The sequence below is a fragment of the Balaenoptera physalus genome (assembly GCF_965194825.1).
Source record: "Balaenoptera physalus genome assembly, chromosome: 8".
Lineage (NCBI taxonomy): Eukaryota > Metazoa > Chordata > Mammalia > Artiodactyla > Balaenopteridae > Balaenoptera > Balaenoptera physalus.
In genome coordinates this window covers 8,909,065-8,930,648 of record NC_138887.1, presented here as the reverse complement: position 1 = coordinate 8,930,648, position 21,584 = coordinate 8,909,065, and the positions used below count along the sequence as shown (strand labels likewise).

Below are 21,584 nucleotides of genomic sequence, written 5' to 3'. Positions count from 1 at the left end.
CGGGACTCAGCTGTACCGCGCGCCGCAGCTGGAGGGTGCGCCACACAGCTGGACCGCGCGCCCCAGCTGGTCAGCCATGGAGACAAGAGCGCGGCGGCGCCCGCACCTTCTCCCGCTGCTGCTGCTGCTGCTGCTGCTCTGCGGTAAGGGGACGCTCGGTCCGGCACCGGGGGGCCCCAACCGCCTCTGGGGCCGTGGGATCCGCGCGGCCTTTGCCTTCCTGGATCCGCACCTGGCTGCACCTCTTCCCCTGCACCGACCTGGGCGAGCCCGGCGCGCCCTGCTCCGGAGGGGCGAGGGGTGACCCGGGGGCGGTCCCCAGGCTCTCTCCAAGCCGATGGCGACGGACCGGACTAGGAAGGAAGGCGCAGGGTCTCCTGCGGGCTCTGCGTCGCCAGCCGCAGACTCGGCCTGGGCCTGCGCCTCCCAGCTGCGATTTCCCCGGCCTCGCTGCCCTGGAGCTGGGGACGCCATGCCAGCGCGACACCCCGAGCGAGCAGCGGCGGCGGGCATGTCCGCCTCCCTCCTCCCTGTGAGATAGTGCGCTCCTCGTCCCGGGGCTCCTGCGTTCACACCAGGCGCAGGGGTGTGCATGAGAGGAATCCAGAACAGGGAGTGCTAGATCTTCCCTGCTGTGCCTGTCCTTCCGAGGACAGTGTTTCAGTGTGAGTGTGTGTGCGCGTGTCTGGAGAGACTGGCTGCAGGGGGCAGGGGGCGGCTCTCTGAGGCTGCCTCTCCCAGATCCCTTCTCCAGCAAGAAAACGCAACTCCTGGGAGAACACATTGCTCACAAATTGGGAATGGATTGAATGAAAAGGTTGTTTTGAAAAATCGTTCTAAAGAAATCATCCAAGAACAAGTAATAGGGTGTGCGTGTTTGGGGAGGGCTTCGGTGGGAGATACTTGCTGAGACTGGGAGTTGCAGAGCAGGGTCTGAGCCTGGCCAGCTCTGGGAGGAGGGAGCCCTGGCCTGGGGTTCAAGGGTCTCAGACCCTGTACGTGGGGGCCACTGTCCCCTGGGTCCTTTGGGATGCTCCCTTGCCCTCACTGGCCTCAGTTTCCCTGGCTGTAAGATGCAAAATTGGGCTTATTTGAAATATTGTTTTCAGCTTTGATGACCTGGAATTTGGAAAAGGCTTCATGGGCCCATCAGCATCTTGAACTCTAGGTTACCCTTCCACTGGAGATGTCTGGGGTGGAGAAAGTGTGACTTCATTTCATATTCTGGGGTTAGAGCCCTAGGGTTAGCTGGGTTTTGTGTTGAAGGAAAGGGTGATTGGTGGCTTCCAGAAATCAGGAGTGCAGTGATGTGGGATTTCAGCAAGCTTCAAATACAAAGCTCTTGGATGGAGATTTTGGTCCTTGTAATGGAAGAGGAATCCTTTGATTCACTACAAGGGAAGCTGAGGTTCTCCTCACCTGCCTATAGCATGGAGTTGAGAAGGACCAAAGGCAGACCCTGTGCAGAAATCTTCTGTGTTAATAATCTTGGGCTCATGTTGGCACGGTTCTGGAGGCCACCTTGTCTTGTCTTGTTGGTCCCAGTGTCCCCCTCCCATGGAGCCTGGGCTCAGGCTCCCCAGCTAGGAGTGGGGACCAGGCCAGCCTCTCAGCAGACACAGCCCGGTGCTGGCCCGGTCAGAGTGAGGGCCTCGGGAACTGGCTCCTGACTGAGTCAGGGAGATGCAGGGAGAGGCAAACCTGCTCTTGGTCACGTGCTGCTTTGTCATAGGTGGGATGGGGGCCATATCAGCCCTGGAGGCTGCTGCATCTTGAAGGAGGGTTTCAGGGCTGCCGCTGTCTGTGCCCTGGATCCTGACACCCTGCTGTCCCTGAGCTGCCTCTGAGCTGTGCCAAGTGGGGGGCCTGGCTTCCCAGGGCGCAGGGCCACAGGGGGGCTGGTTCCTATTGACCATAGGGGCCCATCAGGGGCTCTGAAGGGCCCATCAGGCAAGGTGCTTCTTTGAAAATTACAAACCCTAATTCAGAAGCAGTTGCTGCTGTGCAGGGCCCTGGGGTAGTGAGATCAAGCAGAAGTCCACTCAGCTGAGCCTCTGCCTCTGTGTCTGTTACCAGCCGGAGCCAAAACTGAACTCAGGTTTGGCTGCTCACTGCTCAAAAGTCAATGTTCGAGAGACAGGAGTTGGTGGGGGAAAAGAGATGCTTTATTCAGGAATCCAGGAACCTAGGAAGATGGCAGACTAGCATCCCCCAAACCAGCTCCGCGTTGCCAATCAGAGGGCAAGAGCTTTTAAAGGAAAGCTTCCAAGATGTGCAGGGGACTCCGTGCAGAACAGCACTGCTCAAGATGGAGCCGCTTGTGTCATGGCTACAGTCTGATCATCATGCAGGTAGCTTTTTCCCTCTGGTGGTGGTTTTTATCAAGTATGTACAAAACAACTCAGGAGTATGCATCAGCCACTGTTATCTGTCTTCTTCAGGGAGGAAATAAAGATTCTGTGACTGCTATATGGCTGATTTACTCTTTAAATTGTTACCATTCTCTAGGCCTAACTGCTATTTTTGTCACTACATGTCTATATCCTTTCAATCATTAATTCTTGAGCCAGGCTTTTGTGACTCAGGGGAGGCCCCTAGGAGACTAAAGCTTTTTTCTACAAACAAGAAACAGGGGACCCAGAAGGGCTTCTGTACCTGAGAGGGTCCTGCAGAGTCCTGCTTGGTTTCAGTTCCTCCTTTTCTTTGATATTTTCCAATCCTGAGGAGGAGCAGGTGCAGAATATGAAAGGGAATAAAGTTTTGGATAGAAAGGTTAATCATAAACTTGGCAGAGGAGCTTGGTTTTAGTTCCGTTTTTGTTTTAACTTTTCCCAAATCTTTGAGGGAATGGGGTGATGATCACTCTGGTTACTTCCTGGTGAAACGGGGCCTAGTCCTGCCTCAATTTGGGGAATGGACACAGAGTTGGAAATAGTCCCTATTTCCAAGCTTAGCATCAATATTTTATATTATGAAAACATTACTTCCCTCTTTGATTGCTTTGTCATAGCACCTGGACACACATTTGAAAATTAGTAGATATATTACAATGAGGATAATAATCAAAATGCATGTTTGTACTATTTTCCGAATGTATTTTTTTCCCTTAATGGTTAAAGCAGACATACAATGTATGTTTAATAGACCACAAACAGGCTGTTTTAAATTAGCATAAAATTTGAGTTAAATCATGTGAAGCAGAAAGACTTCCCTATACCTCAATATGTGAAAATTTCTTCTATCATTTCCCCCTTTTGATTGCAAATCTTTCAGTAGAAAGTACTGATAATCAAAATATCTGTCCCTTGATTGTGTTTGCTGCCTGCCCTGGGTCTATCATCTCCCTTGGTGCTACTTCTACTTTTTGTTTATATGTTTGCCTAGTTATCCATGTTGGGGGAAAACTAATCAGACATAACAAACAGCTACAAAGGTATGTTGACAGGGAAACATTTTACAGGTTATACATCTGATCAATTATATCAAATTGTCACACAAACATTGCACGTGCTCCAAGCAGTAGACTTAAAGCAAGCAGTGATACATGCCACCGGTAGCTATACTCTGTGACAACTTTATTAGAGAAATTTTTTCATATAATGTTTTCCATGTAGTTTAATAGACCAAATAATCTTAATTAGTTTAATATTTCTTTCTGAGGTGGCTCAGGGACCCTTTGGAAAACTCAAAGTTAGCTAGAGAAATAAACTTACAATCTGTTATCAAAGCAGCTCAATATTCCAGGAAAACTTTGTTCTCTTAACAGAGAGAGAAAAACAAACTCTAGTCCTGTATTAGTTTGCTTTTAAATTCAATCTAATCTCAATCAATCCTGACCATGCACAAAACTCTTTTCTTAAGGTTCCTTTTCCATAAACCTTCCACAACTTTCTGTATCTATATAAGTTTGTCCCTTATTTTTTCCCATCTAGAAACAACGAGCTCTAGGACAAAATTATTTTCCCTTTTTCTTTAACAAAAATATCTCCATCCTTCTCTTGCTGACAAAGTATTTTCTTTACATTCTGAAATGATTTCCTTATTATTTTTAATAGTTTAATAGCATATTTATTAGAATTTTTAACCCTTAAAAACCTTAATCGCCAGCAAAAACCAAAAGCCAACTAACTGAACTGTTTGTTATACCAACGTTTTCTGATTGGCAAACTTATAAACATGTTCTCTAACCTCTAAAAACATATTTTTTAAAAAATACATTTTTATAGCATAATTTCTCTCTTTAAAGTGGTTCAAGATGTGTGTCTAATAAACCCAAACATCTTTAGTTTTTTTTTCTCTCGTAAGACAAAAGAAGATAGACTTGTCTAGCAATCAGTGTCCCAGTATTTTATCTTAAAAATGACCTAGACCTTCAAGGAATTTTTATCATTTAACTTAATTCAGCAAAACTCGAAAGTTTCAAGTTACTAAGAATCTGGAAAGACTAAAACATAATTACTTCTAAAGAGTTCACCTAAAAGCTTCTATACCACTTATCTCTATTTTTTTTACTTATGACAGTATCATCATACCAAATTAATTTTCTTGTTGACAGTTTTTTCAATAGATATAATATGAATTTACTGACTTTCAGTAAACCTAGGTACAATAAAATTATCATACTTAACATTGATGACTCTAAAGACATGTCTGTATTAACTATACTTTAACTTTAATGCTGGATATTAATTTAATACTGAATATTCCCCAGATCACATGAACCTGAAATTCATTTTGCTTAGTTTTTTGTTGTATTTAGAAATGTTTGATTTGTAAGCACTTACTTTTCTTTAAGCCAATTAAGTAGAGCTCATTTACAAATTAGTTTTGGTAATACTATCCAAAGATAAAGACATATAATTATAATGTATACGTAGACATACATATACCCAGATAGGCAGAGATCTCATAGCTTCATTTAATTAAATTATTTATTTATTTATTTATTTATTTTTGGCTGCGTTGGGTCTTTGTTGCTGTGCGCGGGCTTTCTCTAGTTGCGGCGAGCGGCGGCTACTCTTCATTGCGGTGTGTGGGCTTCTCATTGCGGTGGTTTCTCTTGTTGTGGAGCACGGACTCTAGGGGTGTGGGCTTCAGTAGTTGTGGCAGGTAGGCTCAGTAGTTGTGGCTCGTGGTCTCTAGAGTGCAGGCTCAGTAGTTGTGGCGCATGGGTTTATTTGCTCCGTGGTATCTGGGATCTTCCTGGACCAGGAATCGAACCCATGTCCCCTGAATTGGCAGGCAGATTCTTAACCACTGCACCACCGGGAAGTCCCATACCTTCATTTTAAAACTTATTCATGAATCAGGTATTTATTTCAATACAAAACTTATTAGTTTATAAATCTCATCCCATTTTTCCTCTCTATTGTGAAAGAGCTCTAATGCATAATAGTAGTGTAGTTTAGGGACCCATTAAAGGGCAAATTTTTCCCCCCTGAATCTAGGGAGTATTATGGCCAGGTTGTATTCAAAGGAAAATCATCTTTTTACATTCAATTGGTTTGCAACTGGAAGTGGTCCAGTTCTGGAGGATGCACCTGAGGTGCTGCATTCAGGAAACAAATTTTGGTTCCCATAGAAGTCACACTTATGCACAAGACAAATGCAAAGATACACACAAAGAACAAAATTCAACTCTTGTAGCACGAAAACAGAAGGGTGAAGTCCAACAATTCCCTCGACTTACCCAAATGAGGTTCCCTCTTTTTAACAACAAACAACATACAGATGGAAGGATAGGGAATCAAGACATCATGTGTCATGGCAGTTCACCTGGCCAGTGTAAAACCAAAAATTGTAGTTGGACTAAGTTAAATTTACTTACTTGAGTTTAAAAAGCCTCTCCCCTCATCCTTTTTCACTTTTGGTTGAAGTTCTACTAATTAACCCAAGGCCTACTTCTCGGTTTCATGCCTAGCCCTTGACCAGCCCCTTGGGTCTGGGTGTGAATCCTGGGAACCTCCCTTTGTAGCGGCTTAACCCCAAGATTATAAGACACTTACTTACTGGCCCTTAGCTTCAGTTTCCCCCACTCTAGTGTGGATGCAGGAATAGCAACCTATAAAGGGCTGTTGTGATTGCCATTTGGATTCAATGAGCTCAGTCCCCATAACGCTGTTTGGGGCCCAAGAGTGTGGAATGAAAGGGTTGTATGTATGGGAAGCTTCCATCAGTGCCTGGCACACATTCTGTGGGCACTTGAGTTTGCTAACAACTGTGGTTCCCAGGGACGCACTTACAGCACCCGCAGACAGAGTGCCCATGCCAGTGTGTATGTGTATGAACATGTCACTGTCACTGTTTTTGTCACTGGTGGGAGTAATGTTGTCCTGCTGTTGAGCCACCTCCTGTCACATTGGATTCTGTGGACTCAAGCGAGCCCAGATGCAGTGGCTGGATATCAAGTACCCCAGTGACACAGTGATTGCAAGGAGGTGGTTAGCCGAGGGGTGTTTGAAGGTCCTCTGACGTCCCTCTTCATTGTATAGATACAGAAACTGAGGTCCAGGGTGGGGAGGTAACTCCCCAGACTGCAGGGACTGGGGGCAGAACCTTTCAGAAACCACACCCTCCCATAGCCCTACTGGCCATGGCCCATCGCTGCAGAGCCTTCGGAGTCTGCTCGCTGCTGGTTTGCACCAGAGGAGAACGAGAGCTCCTGTATTTCATTTCCAAATGACTGGCCATAAAAGGCCTTTCTCTTGGAAATGCATCTGTTTGGCTGTTTATCATCTCCCAGAGTCTGGAAGTCCCCTACACAAAAGGAACACAGTCCTGCATTTTCTTTGTTTCCCTGATGGAACCAACTGAAACGGTTTTCTATTTCAATTTAATACCCGAGACCTTTACTAATGCAGCTGGTAGCTTGAGTGGGTGGCAGCAACACACTTTCTTGGTGTCAGGAATCTGCATCTTTACCTCACTGTTCTAACACAGGGCAGGTTGTTGGGTTTGGCTGGGAGCCCCTTAAGCCTGTGCATCAGAAATGGTGCCGTAATTGCCAGTCTCCCCACCCCCTCATGGAGGGCACCTGTGGTTGATCAGACAGGTGTCCCATGGTGCCTGCCCTGTGCACCCTCAAAGCATCCTCCCCCCCCCGCTGCCCCCTGCCCCATGGGCGGGGGAAGTTATCCCAGGAAACCTGCCTTAGGATGTCATGTGGTCCTTGATGGTACATTCTCAACCTGCCCTGGCCAGGCCCCTGTGGTGCCGGGTATGTGGCGATTCTGGGACATGTGCAGATTCTGGGTTCATGGAGATTCATGGCGGAAGGAGGAAGGAAGAGGAGGAAGGGGCTCCAGTGGCGCGGAGAAGTGGGAGGGGAGGAGGAGAATGAGGTGGAGGAGGAGAAAGCACTGGGCTGGGTCTCAGTGACCTGACAGGTGGCGGTTGGGTCAGGCTGAGGATGTCTAGGTGTTCCAGGTCCAGGGGTCCAGGTCCAAGGGGTCCAAGAGGTCCAGGGGGTCCAGGTATTCAAGGTCCAGGGGACATCTATCTAGGAGGTCCAGGGTCCAGGTATTCAAGGCCCAAGGGGTCCAGGGGGTCCAGGTCCAGAGGATTAAAGTCCAGGTCATCCAGGTCCATGGATCCAGGTTCAGTTGGGTCTAGATGGTGGTCCAGGTGGTCTAGACGGGCCAGGTCCAGTTGGGCCATGGCTGGGAGGAGTGGTAGCAGCCAGCAGGGGTGAACAGTGTGACACTTGCCTGGCCCGTGCCCATGTGGGAGGAGGGTGGAGCCCAGGAGACCCATGGAGGATACTGGGAGGATACTGTCAGGGGATGACAAGACAAGGGCCAGGAATGGGTACAAGGGCTGGGTGTAGAGAACATCAGGTGGACTTTCAGAGCCTGTGGTGGGGAGCCTGTCAGTGAGCTGCTGGGAAAAGGTGCCTTTGGAACAGGGCGGCCAGTGGGAGAAAGGAGCACAGGCTGCCTTCTCATCATCTGCCTCCACCTCAGCCTGAGAGCCTGCGTTCCCTCAAGTCACTAACTGCGGGCCTGCACGGCCCTGGACCCAGGGCTGCACCTGGGTTTGGCCCCCTACCGTGTTACTGCGCAGGCGGATGACTTTCCCGGTCACGGTGGCCCTGTCTTGTCGGGCTGTTGCAGGGCTTGGCGAGTTGGACCACACTTAGGACAGGGCACTCAGTGGACATTGGTCGGTACTGAAGCGGAGGGAAGCCGGGCAAGGAGGTGTCACGGCCGGTGTCACGGCTCCATTTCCACATAGGGAAACCTAGCCTCAGAGAGGAGAGTGAGTGCGTCTGGGCTGGGGAGCAGAGCCACGGGGCTGTCTGACTCCCCTCTGACTCTTGGTTTCAGCGCTCCCATTTTCTGTCTCTTACTCTGCAGAGTGTGGGCCTGGGTCTCGCATCACCCACCTGGAGCTTGTCAGAGATTAGCATCTTGGTGCCCCAGGCCTGCGGGGTCAGAATCTTCATTGCGCAAGATCTCCGCGTGCCTGTGTGCATGTAACTGTGAGCAAGCATTGCTCTTCCCACTTGTTCTCGGCTCTGACAGCACGTTGGAATTATGTGGGCGTAGGGGCGGTTTAACAAACACCGATTCTTGGTCCCTGTCTCAGGGCCTGGGCTGTGGCCTGGTGGGTCTGGTGTGCGGCCAAGTCAGACACCTCACGTGGTCACCCTGAGAGACTCAGGGCTGGGAGGGAGCCCCCTAGCCGCAGAGATCTCCAGGTAGGCTCAGGTATGGTGGTCTGCACCAGCCTCAGAGGGGAATGGCTTTGTTCTGCCTTCAAAGGGCTTTTATTACAATGATTGTTTCCTTCAACGACTTGAAAGTCGAGAGCTGTGTTAAAATAGAACTGAATCGGCAGCGTGGGAGCACACAAGCCAGACCTGCTGGAGCCTGGGAAGGGGGGCTGTGGTGATCTGCAGAGGAGGGTGGGTGGCCAGAGGGTCCCGGCAGAGTGGTGTGTGGGGGGGGGCAGTGGGGGCCAGATGGTGATAAGTTGAGAGAGATTTCCCAGGTGCGTGACTATTAACTAGTGAAAACAGCCAGAATCAGAATAACTCCTTTTTTTATAAACGGGGAGATAAGGCCCAGAAAGGTGAAGGGCCTCTCCAGAGCCACACAGCAAAGCAGTGACTACAAGGGGGCGGGGCTGGCATCTGATGGGTGGCGTGGTTAAGCTTCAGAAGGACATCGCCCTCCCTTCCTGCAGAGATGGCAACCCTCCTCTTGAAGGGGCATCAGCTTCCATCTTGGCTGCTGGTTGCCTGCTCGCCTGGGACACCTTGACGTGAAGGCTCTGAGGCTCAGGTTGGGTTCAGTGGGGGAGTGCTGAGTTTAAAAACTCACCTCTGCCTTCTGTTAGGCTTTAAATAAACTGGGAAGGCCTGCACACCTGCACTAGTCTGGCTTTGGGTCCACCTTCCAGTGTCACTTCTTCTCCTTTTCACCCAACAACCGTATGTATCCACCCCAGTGCCACTGGGCTCCTGTCCTACCCCTGCACACCTCTGCTACTCACGTTTTTATAATCTTATTGGTTTTTTTGTCTATTGTTCTATAAATTATTGAGAGAGGATATTGACTTCTCCAATGATAATTGTGGATTTGTCAGTTTCTCCCTGTAGTTCTATTCATTTTTGCTTTGTGTATTTTGATGCTCTGTTATTGGGTGCATACATGCTTAGCATTGCTATGTCCTCTTGATGAATTGAGCCCTTTATCATTATGGAATGACTCTTTTCATCTCTGGTAATATTCTTTGCTCTGAAATATACTTTGTCCAGTATTAATTTAGCCACTCCACCTTTCTTTTGATTAGTGGTAGCATGGCATATCTTTTCCCACCTTTTACTTTGAATCTATTTGAGTCATTTTAAGGTAGGGTTCTTGTAAGTAGCCTAATATTGGGTCTTGCTTTTTGATCTCATCTAACAATCTTTGTTTCTTAATTGGGGTGCTTAGACCATTTACCTTCAATATGATAATTTATTGATATGGTTAGTTTTAAATCTACCATGGTACCGTAAGTTCTTCTTTCCCCTTTCTCTCTTTTTCTGCCTTCTTTTGGACTTAGTACTTTTTTCACTTTTCAACTTCTCCTTCTTCTTCTTCTCCTTCACTAATTGGCTGTAATTATTATTATTTTTTGGTTACTTTAGTGGTTGCTTTAGGGTTTGTAGTGTATATCTTTAACTTATCACGGTCTATCTTTAAATGATATTATATCAATTCACGTAGAGCACAAGAACCTTCCATTTTTGACTTTTATGTTATTGCTGTCATACATTTTATTTAAACTTAAGTTGTAAATCCACAATACATTATTTATTTATTTATTTATTTTTATAAATTTATTTATTTATTTTTGGCTGCTTTGGGTCTTCGTTGCTGCATGCGGCCTTTCTCTAGTTGCAGTGAGCGGGGGCTACTGTTCATTGCAGTGTGCGGTCTTCTCATTGCAGTGGCTTCTCTTGTTGTGGAGCACGGTCTCTAGGTGTGTGGGCTTCAGTAGTTGTGGCTCGTGGGCTCTAGAGTGCAGGCTCAGTAGTTGTGGCACACGGGCTTAGTTGCTCTGCAGTATGCGGGATCTTCCCGGACCAGGGATCGAACCTGTGTCCCCAGCACTGGCAGGTGGATTCTTTTTTTTTTTTTTTTAATTTTTATTTATTTATTTATTTTTGGCTGTTTTGGGTCTTCGTTTCTGTGCGAGGGCTTTCTCCAGTTGCGGCAAGTGGGGGCCACTCCTCATTGCGTTGCGCGGGCCTCTCACTGTCACGGCCTCTCTTGTTGCGGAGCACAGGCTCCAGACGCGCGGGCTCAGTAGCTGTGGCTCACGGGCCCAGTTGCTCCGCGGCATGTGGGATCTTCCCAGACCAGGGCTCGAACCTGTGTCCCCCGCATTGGCAGGCGGATTCTCAACCGGCAGGTGGATTCTTAACCACTGCACCACCAGGGAAGCCCCCACAATACGTTATTGTTTTTGTTTTCACAGTCAGTTATCTTTTAAAAGATTTAAATATTGAGAAACAAATTTTATATATTTACTCCTAGAGTTACAATTTCTGGTGCTCTTCATTCCTTTGTGAAGATCAATATTTACTTCTGATATTATTTTCCTTCTCCCTAAAGGAAATTCTTAAATATTACTTGAAGTTTGAGTGTGCTCGTAATACCTTCTTTCAACTTTTGAATGTTTGAAAAAGCTTTTATTTTTTGAAAAAGCTTTTTGAGATATAACTTACATACCACACATTCACCCATTTAAAGTATATAGTTCAATGTTTTTTAGTATATTTACAGAGTTTTGCAACTATCACCACCATCCAGTTGAGAACATTTCATCACTCCTAAATAAAGTCCATGCTCATTAGCAGTCATGCCGCATTCCACCAACCCCCTTGGCCTTAAGTAATCTAATCTGCACTCTGCCTCTATAGATTTGGCTATTCTGCAAATTTCATTAAATGGAATCATACAATATGTGGTATTTTGTGACTGGCATCTTTCACTTAACATAATGTTTTCAAGGTTTATCCAAGTTGTAGCACATGTCAGTACTTCATTCTTTTATGGAAAGAAATTACACTACTACATCTAGTAGTGTAATTGTGGGGTCATATAGTAATTGTATTTTTAACATTTTGAGAAACTGCCAGGAAACTATTTTCCAATGTGGCTGCATCATTTTACGTTTCTACCAGCAGCATATGAGGGTTCAAATTTCTCCACATCTTTACCAACCTTTGTTAGATCTTTTTGATAATAGCTATCTTGGGGGGTGTGAAGTGATATCTGATTATGGTTTTGACTTGCATTTCCCTGATGGCTAATGATGTTGATTATCTTCTCATGTGCTTATTGGGCATTTGTGTATATTTTTGGAGAAATGTTTATTCAGATCCTTTGCCTATTTTTAAATGGGTCATTGCTCTCTCTTTATAGAGTCATAAGAGTTCTTTATCTATTCTAGATACAAGGCCCTTATCAGAAATATGATTTTCATACATTTTCTTTCATTCAGTGGGTTGTCTTTTCACTCTCTTGATGGTATCTTTTGAAGCACAAAAGTTAAAAAATTTGATATAGTTCACTTCCTGTCTTTTTCTTTTGTTGTTTGTGCTTTTGGTGTCATATTTAAGAAGACTTTGTCTTATACAAGGACACAAAGACTTTCTCCTTTTATCCTAAGAACTTTTATAGTTTTGCTCTTACATTTAGTTCTCTTATATGTTTTGAGTTAATTTTTGTGTAAATTGTGAGGAAAGGGTCTAACTTTATTCTCTTGCATGTGTATATACAGTAGTTCCAGCACCATTTGTTGAAAAGACTATTCTTTTCCCGGTGAATTGTCTTGGTACATTTATAGAAAATAATTCTATTCTAAAATGAAGGTTGATTCTTGGACTCTCAATTTTATTCCATTGATCTATATGTCTCCTCTTATGCCAGTACCACATTGTCTTCATTATTGTAAGATTATTGTAAGTTGTGAAGTTGTGAGTCCCACATAGGCACACATACACCAGATACACACAGTAGGGCAGCGTACACATAGATACACACGTACAAACACACATACCACATAGACATACATATACACACAACACACATACATCAGGACACACATGGCAGAGCAGTACACATATATACATCAGGATACACATGGCAGGGCAGATATACCTACACACACAACACACACAGATGTGAACACAACACACACACACCAAGACACACATGGCAGGGCAGCGTACACATAGACACACACACACATAGACATACACACATACATATATCAATACAACATACATACTCCAGGACACGCACAGCAGGGCTTTCTCTTGATTATATGATGGGAGCCAAAGCTGGGGGTCATGAGAGGGAAGATTACGAGGGGGGGAACTGACCTCCGGAAATCGGGTGCCTGGAGAGGGTGGGGGGATGGGTCCTGAGGGTCAGACAGGCGGGTGTTCCCAGTGGGAGGAGGGTTTTCTCTGGGGGCGGAGGGGACAGGAAGTGTTGGGGGCAGAGTTCAGGAAGAGTGACGAGAAATCCTGGGGCAGGGGTCCTGCCAGACCCCAAGAGTGTTCAAAGGACTGGCCACTGTTGCTGGACCCTGCAGCCCTCAGCCCCTGGCCTCCTGGAGTTCAAGGGGGTGGCTCTGACAGGGTGGACAGTCCTTACTGTCAAGGGGCCTCTGTCGCTGCCCAGAGGCCTGGGACTGCCATCAGACTCTCAGAATCCTTCCTGGGACATGCTCCAGGTGCCCTCACCCTCGAGATGCAGCGGGCGTCCCTGCTCCCTGCCCCCACCCAGCCCGGAATCCGTCAGCCCGCAGCCTCTCCACTCCCGGGACCCCTGTCCCTCTGCATTCTGCCCTCCTCTTACCTGCTTCTTCCCATGCCGCCCTGGGAGGCCACGGGCCCTCTGGGTCCTGTCTCCTTGATGCCTCCAAGTGGGTCACTCTTTCTGCGCTGGCTTCAACCTCCCCGGGTCACATGGAGGTCAAGGTGAAGGAGGACGACCCCAGCTGGCCTTGAGGGCCATCAAGGCTCATGCCAGCAATCCCAGCAGCGCTCACGGCTGTCTCCTCTCTAGGGGAGTGCCCCCCAGTGGGCGGCTGCAATGAGAAGCGCATGCTGGCCATGCTGCCCCACTGCGGCAAGACCTTTGCCGAAAGGATGAAGAAGGTGGAGGTCTGGAAGTGGTGCAACTTGTCGGAGTTCATTGTGTGAGTGTCCCTGCTCAGGCACTGGGCCTGCCCACGCCCTGCCCTCGCCCTGCCCTCGCCCTGCCCATGCCCTGCCCACGCCCTGCCCACGCCCTGCCCTCGCCCTGCCCACGCTCTGCCCTCGCCCTGCCCTCGCCCTGCCCACGCCCTGCCCACGCCCTGCCCACGCCCTGCCCTCGCCCTGCCCACGCCCTGCCCTCGCCCTGCCCACGCCCTGCCCGTGGCTTGCCTACCCTCTGCCCACAGCCCGTCTGTATCCTGCTGACCGTCTGCCCGTGCCCCGCCCTTGCCCTGCCCACGTCCTGCCCTCGGCATCTGTGCGCCCATGCTCCGAGGCCCACTCCAAGCCTCACAGCCCTCCGCTCCCCTCACGGACCACCCTGGCAGTTCCAAACTGGACCCTCCAGGCTGTGTGTCCCCCATTCCTCTGAGCGAGGTCATGTCTCTGGGAAACCCTGACACCCACTGCCCTTCCTGAGCTGGGTTCGTGCCCTGCCCTGGCGTGCCTGCCTCTCTGCACGGTCCATGCTGGGTGGAAATTGTCATGTTGGGTTTTCTTCACAGCACCGGCCAGGGCTGGGTTTGTAGTCAGGACCAGTGGACCCCAGAGAAACTGAACCCCGCTGGTTTCTACCTGGTGCGGCGGGAGCAGTGCCTCACCACAGAGGGCCCCACGTTCTAGAAGCTCCCGAGGTTTTTGATCTCCTCTGGTCACACCTAGCATCAAGTGTCAAGGTGGCCCTTTCACCTCCTCAAAAATCACCGATGGGCTGTGCCCGCCCTCCTCCACTTCCCACTTGGCCATCTCAACCTGGTGCGCTGCTGGTGGCCGCTGCAGACTCAGACTGTCCTGTGAGCCGCGCCTGCCTGGGGGCCCCATCCTCCCTGGGAGCCCTGGGTTTGCTCAGTCGCATCAGCCCTTTCCCCTCCAAGACCCCGGCCCCTGTGCTCTCTGTCCCCAGTGGCTGTTCTAGGGGCTTCCACGCCCATCTCCTCAGGGGACAGTGGATCCTTGTGGGCACGTCCACAGGCCCCTCGCAGACATAGTCATTCGCTGAATCAAACAGTATGAAATTTCTGTGTCTGCTGGGAAAGGGGGCTGGGGACTCGGGAAGGGGCTTGGCCAGACTTCTTCTTGTCCTCTGAGCCTGGCCTGGACGCCAAGCCTGGAGTGGACACACAGGGGTCAGGGGTAAGGGAGGATGAGGTGGGCGCTTCCCATCCTGTGCCTTTGTCACCTGCTAAAGCCTCAGCGAAGAGAGCAGACATCCAGCCCTGGGGCCTGAGGACAGCAGAGGGGGCAGCCTGGAGGGGGCTCTGGGAGTTGGAGAGAGAGGGGCCGACATCCACCTGAGTAGGGAAATTTGCATGGCGGGAGAGGGAGTCTGATGGGGGCGGTTTGCCTCGCTCCCGGCCTCTGCATCCCCCTTTCCCATCTGGGCTATGGCTGCGTCTTCTCTTGCTCTGGGAGCCAGACTGAAGGGAGGACATGGGGAGGCCCTGGGTGACCAGGGGACGCTTGGGAAGCACAGACCCTGTCGTGACCCTGGTTCTGCGATGTCACACAAACAGCAGCTTCCTTGTGAAGAACACCCTGATTTCATCTCCAGCCTGAACTCGGGCTGGCGAGTTAACAGGGCTTGGGAGCTGTGTGTGCAAATGTGTGCATCCCTGCCTTCTGCCTCCCCAGCCCAGGGAAGGGCGGGATGCTGGATGTGGGAGTTGGCCTCTACAACTCTTGCCATGTGCCTGAGTGCCTGACCTTTCGGTGTCTTTTATCCTAAGAGCGTTTGCTATTAAAATTCGGAGCCACTTCCCAGCGTTCGTGGGAAGCACCAGGTGTGGGCATTCTGCGCTTGGCCCCGTAGGTCGATCCACAGAGATGGGTGCTGTGCTCAGCTCTGCCCCATTCCTGGCCTTTGGGGCTCACCCCGAGACCGAGCACCTACTATGTGCCAGGCACTTGCCAGGAGTGTATTCACTTCACTTCCTTTGGTCCTTTCAGTCACCTTATTGGATAAGAATTATGAACCCCATTTACAGGAGGGGAAACTGAGGCTCACGGAGGCTAAGTAATGTGGGCAAAGTCACGAAGATGGTCAGTGGCCTAGCTGGGATTGAAGGACATTGATTCTTCATCCTGACCCACCCCTAAGCTGCTGCCCTGTGCTGTGTTCCGTGCATGGGGGTCACACGGGCCACACACCACTCCCCAGCCCCTGCAGGCTTGCTGTCCACAGTGGGGCTTCCCCCAGCTCCATCTGCTTCGTTTCAGCCCTGCTGAGCCCTGGGGTGGGTCGAGGCTTGGCAGGGTGTCAGGTTAGAGGCTCTGTCTGGGGTGGCAGGTCACTGACGGGGTCCAGTGGGAGGGGTGGGTCTTGGGGAGTGATGGGCTTGCCTGAGGACCTGGCTGGTGAGGTGTCTCAGAGCCTGAACATGTCCCAGGGGGCCACATCACGGCTCTGCACACAGATTCCAGGCCATACCCTTTGCTTCCCGCTCTCTTTTGCCTCGTGTGGCTCTCCCTTGTCTGCGTTACCTGAGGGGTGCAGGGCAGACGTGTGCCTGACCAGCCACCCCAGCGTCTGGGCTGGGAAACTGCCCGGGGCTGCCAGGAGGCGTGGGCACTACGAAGGCCTGGTTGAGTGATTAGCCGCCCCGTTTCCCACCGCCTTTCCAGGCAGAGACGGGGTTCTGTACAGGAAGCTCCTTGCAGGAAGCAGTTCCTTCCTGTTGCTCAGGCCAGGCCACGCTCCCTGGGTCAGCACCGGAGGAAGGAGGGGGGGCCACAGGGCCTGGTTCCTGTGGGGATCTGAGGCCGGAGCCTCTCCCGCTCCCATACCTGTCCTGCATGCAGCACTCTGCCAGGTGCAAGAGAGTGTGGGCAGTGGTGGAGCTGGTGCACCTTGGCAGGTGTCTGACCAGCCCTCTCACCAGAGCATCTTGGACGATGGCTGCCAGCCTAGGCCACCAACCCCAGAGGCCGCTAATCCCAGGCCAGCTGGCCGTTGGGCTGAACTCTGGGTCCTGGTAGCTGTAGCCCTTGGTTGGCTTCAAGGACCGTCCAGAGCCTGCCCGCTGGGTGGACGTGGCCCCTCATGGGTGGTCTGCTGAGCGCCCTTTCCAGGTTTGACCAACACAGACAGGAAGACCCTGGGGCGGGGGAAATCCCGCGTGTCCTGTCAGCTGGGGCTGGGGGAGGTGACTTCTGAGAGGAAGACAGGCCGGGGCTGGGCTCACAGGTGGGACACGCCCCTCCAAACCAGGTAAATGAGGGCAGGCTGACTTGACTGGGAGGCCGCTGGCCCTCGGCCTGCCTCAGGGAGACCTCCTCCCCGGGGGCCCCATAGAGTGGCCTTAGGTGACAAGGGCCTTGCAGGTCCAAGTGGCTGTGACTCCACACATCCCTTGGTCTTGGAAAAAGAAGCCAGGCCCAGAGTACCCTCTGGGAAGACCTGGGAAGTGCTGGGCCCAGACCTTGGGCGTTGGGAGTTCACGTCCTCATAGGAAGCAGGTGACGGCTGTGGATGACCAAGATGAGGGCAGGGATGGTGGAGGAGATGCAGACCGGGGCATGAGGTATATTTTGGGGAGCTCATGGCCTCAGAGTTTCCTTGCTGGGCTCTGCTGCCTCTGTTTTAAGATGGGAGGGCCAGGAGTTGGGCTCGATGACACCAGGCTCTGTGCAGAGGTCATTGTCTGCTGGGGTGGGCACGAGGGGAATCGAGCTTGTGACGCGGCAGCCTGCGAAGGGGAGTAGAACATGGCTGTGCACTTTGGGGCGGGGGCTCAGGGGCAGATGAAAGCGGGGCTGAGGCCTAGAGGTGGGGAGCAGGGCATGGGGTCGCCATGCCAGAGAACCTCTGGGCAAGGACGCCAGGGAGATGGACCCTGCTGGCCCAACAGGGCTCATAGCAGGAGGCCTTCCCTTGTGGCCTGGGGCCATGATGAGAGCAGGCGGCCAGACGGGACTGCCCCCCACTTTCCCGGCGGTCAGGGCCAGAGTGAGAAGGGGCAGAGGAGCCAGGCGGTCAAGCCCTCTGCCTTCGCAGGTACTACGAGAGCTTCACCAACTGCACCGAGGTGGAGACCAACGTGGTGGGCTGCTACTGGCCCAACCCCTTGGCGGAGAGCTTCATCGCTGGGGTCCACAGGCGGTTCTTCCAGAACTGCTCCGTGGCCAGGCACCACTGGCAGGACCCCCCAGACGGAATTCTCATCCCGCTCATCGCAGCGCCCATCCTGCTGACCATCGCCATGACTGGCGTGGTGGTGTGGCGCAGCAAACGCACCGCCCAGGTGGTGTGAGGGCCCGGTGAGTCCGAGGGGCCCCGCCTGGAGAAGCGGAGGAAAATTCTCCGGGGCTGGGAGAGCCGGTGGACACTCTTCGGCTGCCCCCCACCCTGCCTGGGCGGGCTTTGGGCTGGTGAAAGAAAACGTGCCGCGGCTGGAGCCTGCGTGCTGGGCACAAGTCACCGCCGCTTAGCCCGCGCTGTCCCAGGCTGGCTGGGGCCTCGGGGTTCCTAGCACTGAGTCCCGCGGTGCCCCATCTGCAGCCCCGGGCAGACCCCGACCCCGCCTCCCAACTGACTCTACCCCGGCCCCACCTCCAGCCCTGGCCCCACCCCCAGTCCTGGCCCCACCTCCCACTCTGACTCCATCCCCAGCCATGGCCCCACCCCAGCACCGCCCTGGAAAGGTGTGCCTATTCCCACCTGGCTGGGGGTTTGGGGAAGAGAGATTGGGAGGGGGTTTTTGTAGGTCCTCACTTTGCAGGCCTTGAGTCCTCTTGGTAGGGAGCCCACCTAGAGCTCTGGGAGACTGAGGGTTGGGTTGGGGGTTCCAAGGAGCCACTGCACAGCCTGAGACCTGCTGTCTGGGGCCACCACCAGGGGCTGTAGCTGGGGTGGGCCTCCTTCCTAACGGGCCCCCCACTGTGAGCATGGCCTCGGGGTGGGGTCCCGTGTGCTCTCGTTCTGGCTGAGTTCTGTCTGCCATGTCTGTGCTTTCTTTGAGTAAAAAGTCATGCTACTTCTGGGGTTTCCAGTTTTATTTCAGGGAATTAACAGAGACCCCACCTGGCCTCTTAGAACTGGCAAGTCCCCCATGCCCATTTTACAGATGGGGAGTGCCTGAGGCTCCAGAATGTCAGAACTCAGAGCGGCAAAGAGAGCTTCATACCAGGGGAACATGGGCAGGCAGGAGAGATCTACCCATCCAGCTTGAAGAGGTTTTGTGCTTCCCACTGGCACCCTGCGCTTTGAGGATGGAGGGGAGACTATCCTTCCAGCATTTCAAGGTCGCCTAGGGCTTGCCAAGACCCCCATCTGGTCCTGGAGACCTGGGAGCAGCTGGTGGGGGCACTTTGTCCGCAGACCTCTCGCTGGGCCTTGTCCGTGTTCCAGTTCTGGGGCCAAGGCTTTTGGATGTGGGCTGTTGGCTTCAGCACCGTCTTGCTGGGGACCAGAGGTGGGCCATGGCTATGAGTGGATGTGGAGAGAACCTGGCAGGGCAGTCCCTATGTCCTTCAGGGGCCCTGTTCCCCTTCCTGCCCAGAGGTGCGGGTGGTCCCCTGACCCTGTTGGCCCCCTCCAGGTGCCCAGAGGTGCGGGTAGGGGCACAGTGTAGGGACAGAATCTGAAACTCCTGGCACTTCTGCTTCTTGAGGCAGCTTTGGCCGAGGAACAGAAGTCTGTGATCTGAATGTGAACCCACGGTGACTCCAGTGTATCTCCTGCTACCTGAGCCTCCGCTGGTCATCTCTGAGCTGGACGTCTGCCAGATGACATGGCCTCTGGAGGCCGGGGTGCGGGGTCAGAGTGCTCGCGGGTCTCAGACCATCTCAAACCTTTAAAATGTTGGCCCTCTTCTCAGATGATGTCCTGGGGGGCCTGGCTGCCTTGGTGGGTGTGCAGCCCCGCCCCTGGCTTGCCCTGGCCACTCCCTGTTTGAGGGCCTCTGGAGCACATGCTGTGTGTGCCTTCCCCTCCCCAGGGGTCCTCACCTCCTGGGTCCCATAAGAAGCTGGGCCCCCACCAAGAGGCTGCTCCTGTGTGCACATGGCCGTCAAGTGGCACTTCTTGGCTGCAGACCCCACCCTTACCAAGAGTGGTGACCCTTGCAATCCTGGGCCAGGCACCGGGCCACAAGACCACCCCCCTTAGCTCTACAGTGCACTTTCTTCACTATGCTAACTTTAGAGACCTCCTGGCCCCACTGCGACCTCCGACCCCCAGGCCAGCTCCGTCCAGCTCTGGCTCTCTGCCTCCCCTCCCGCCCAGCCTGAATCCTGGTCAGTGGACTATTGGTCATGGCTTTGCGTGCTCTGTCAGCCCCTTGGCCCTCTCGTCTTTCACTGTGCTCATTGGCAAAGCCAGGGCACGGCTAACCCAGTTCTTTGCCTCCTTGAACCTGCAGCAGGGCTGCTGAGTGTGTCAGGTGAAGAATGCACAGGGATGCTGTGTCAGCGCCTACTGCTGGGTAACAAATATCACAGACTTCGAGGCTGGAAGTAGTCCAGCTCTGCAGCCTGGAGTCGGCGTCCTGGTTTGCTGGTTCTCAGTGCAGGGTCCCTCCAGGCTGGAGCCAAGATGTCGTCTGGAGCTCGGGGTTCTCGACCTGCAGGGTCTCTCCAGGCTGGAGCCAAGATGTCATCCAGAGCTTGGGGTTCTCGCCCAGGCTCACGGGGTGTGGCAAAGGCCAGTTGAAGGGCTAAGGGCCCCATTTCCTGTGGCTGTCGGTGGGGCTGCTCTTAGCTCCTAGAGGCCCTGCACATGTTCCTGGCTACATGGCCCCCTCCATCTTCAAAGCCAGCAAAGGAGACTGTACATCACATTGACCCCTCTGACCTCTAGACTTGGATTTATCTGGGGGAGTCATATGATCGGTAAGCCCGCCAGGATAATCTCCCTATCTGAGGGCCAGTAAAGTTGAGACCTTAATCACATCTGAGAAATCCTGTTGCCCTGGTTAGAGTTTGATTGAATAATCGGAGAGGGTGTGTGTCCTCCAGGGTGGGGACCCCAGGACATCTGGGACCCCCACCCCGACCCCAGCCCCGGTTCTGCCCCTCCCTCTGCCTGGGTTTTCCTATGGATGTCTCACACCTCCTCCTCTTCGTCTCACTCCTTTATTTTGTCACTGTGTCTCACAACGGCAGAGGGCTGGTTCCCTCCATCTGGCACACTATGTGTCACCCCTGTGCCCTGCACACAGTGGCTCTTGCTTTGTATCAGTTGAAGGCGGCTGGGGAAGAGAATCCAGCAAAGGACATGGGCTGTGAGTGACGGAGGACTCAGGGGGCAAGGGGTCTCTAGGGCCGGTCCGGCAGTCTGATGTCCTTCATGCACTTATTTCTAGAAACATTTATTAGCGTGGGAGTCCCTGGGCACCATTTCTGGCCGAGGTGAGGTTGGGACTCTGGTTGAGACAAATGCTCCTTGTGCTGTGTGTGATTGGAGAGTCCGGAGTTCCCTGCACTGAGGACCTGAGGGCTGGGGGCCGTGGAGCTGCTGCACTGCTATGGACAGGACTGAGGGGTGGGAGCCCAGGTGCCGGTCCCCACTCACCTCATCAGGAAGGGAAATAAACCTCCATTCAACATTCACCCTGTTCAAGAACTTAGGATCCAGGAATAAGAGGAATGTCTACTCAAGTTTCATATTTGAATCTTTCCTCACATTTTCACCTATTCATGAGTTTTTTTCTAGGATATGGAGGGTCCTGGGTGCCAGGCCCACACAGGGAACGTGTGTGTATGTATGTGTGTATATGTGTGTGCATTTGTGTCCCTCTTCCCCCAGCTCCCAGACAAGGGGATGCCATGTCTCTCCACTTTCTAGACAAGGAATCTTGATATGGTATTTCCCTGGGAGGGGCAG

The 21,584-nt window shown here is 52.1% G+C and overlaps 1 protein-coding gene across 2 annotated transcripts; it reads left to right on the top strand.

Moving 5' to 3' along the window:
* RAMP3 (receptor activity modifying protein 3) lies at window positions 1-18,739 on the top strand. 2 transcript variants are annotated; one of them, XM_082471622.1, is made up of 3 exons: window positions 1-143; window positions 13,572-13,704; window positions 17,757-18,739. In XM_082471622.1, the coding sequence occupies exons 1-3, from the start codon at window positions 77-79 to the stop codon at window positions 18,010-18,012; spliced, it is 456 nt and encodes a 151-aa protein (XP_082327748.1). In that variant the 5' UTR covers window positions 1-76; the 3' UTR covers window positions 18,013-18,739. The 2 variants fall into 2 exon arrangements, with proteins under 2 accessions (XP_082327748.1, XP_082327749.1); XM_082471623.1 differs by lacking the exons at window positions 1-143; window positions 13,572-13,704 and adding an exon at window positions 14,388-15,329.
* Window positions 18,740-21,584: the final 2,845 nt, after the last annotated feature.

Coding starts and splice junctions, on each gene's coding strand:
- RAMP3 (XM_082471622.1), top strand. CDS start 77: ATGGAGACAAGAGCGCGGCGGCGCCCGCACCTTCTCCCGCTGCTGCTG. Junction 144..13,571: donor GCTGCTGCTGCTGCTCTGCG/GTAAGGGGACGC, acceptor TCTCCTCTCTAG/GGGAGTGCCCCCCAGTGGGC. Junction 13,705..17,756: donor AACTTGTCGGAGTTCATTGT/GTGAGTGTCCCT, acceptor CTGCCTTCGCAG/GTACTACGAGAGCTTCACCA.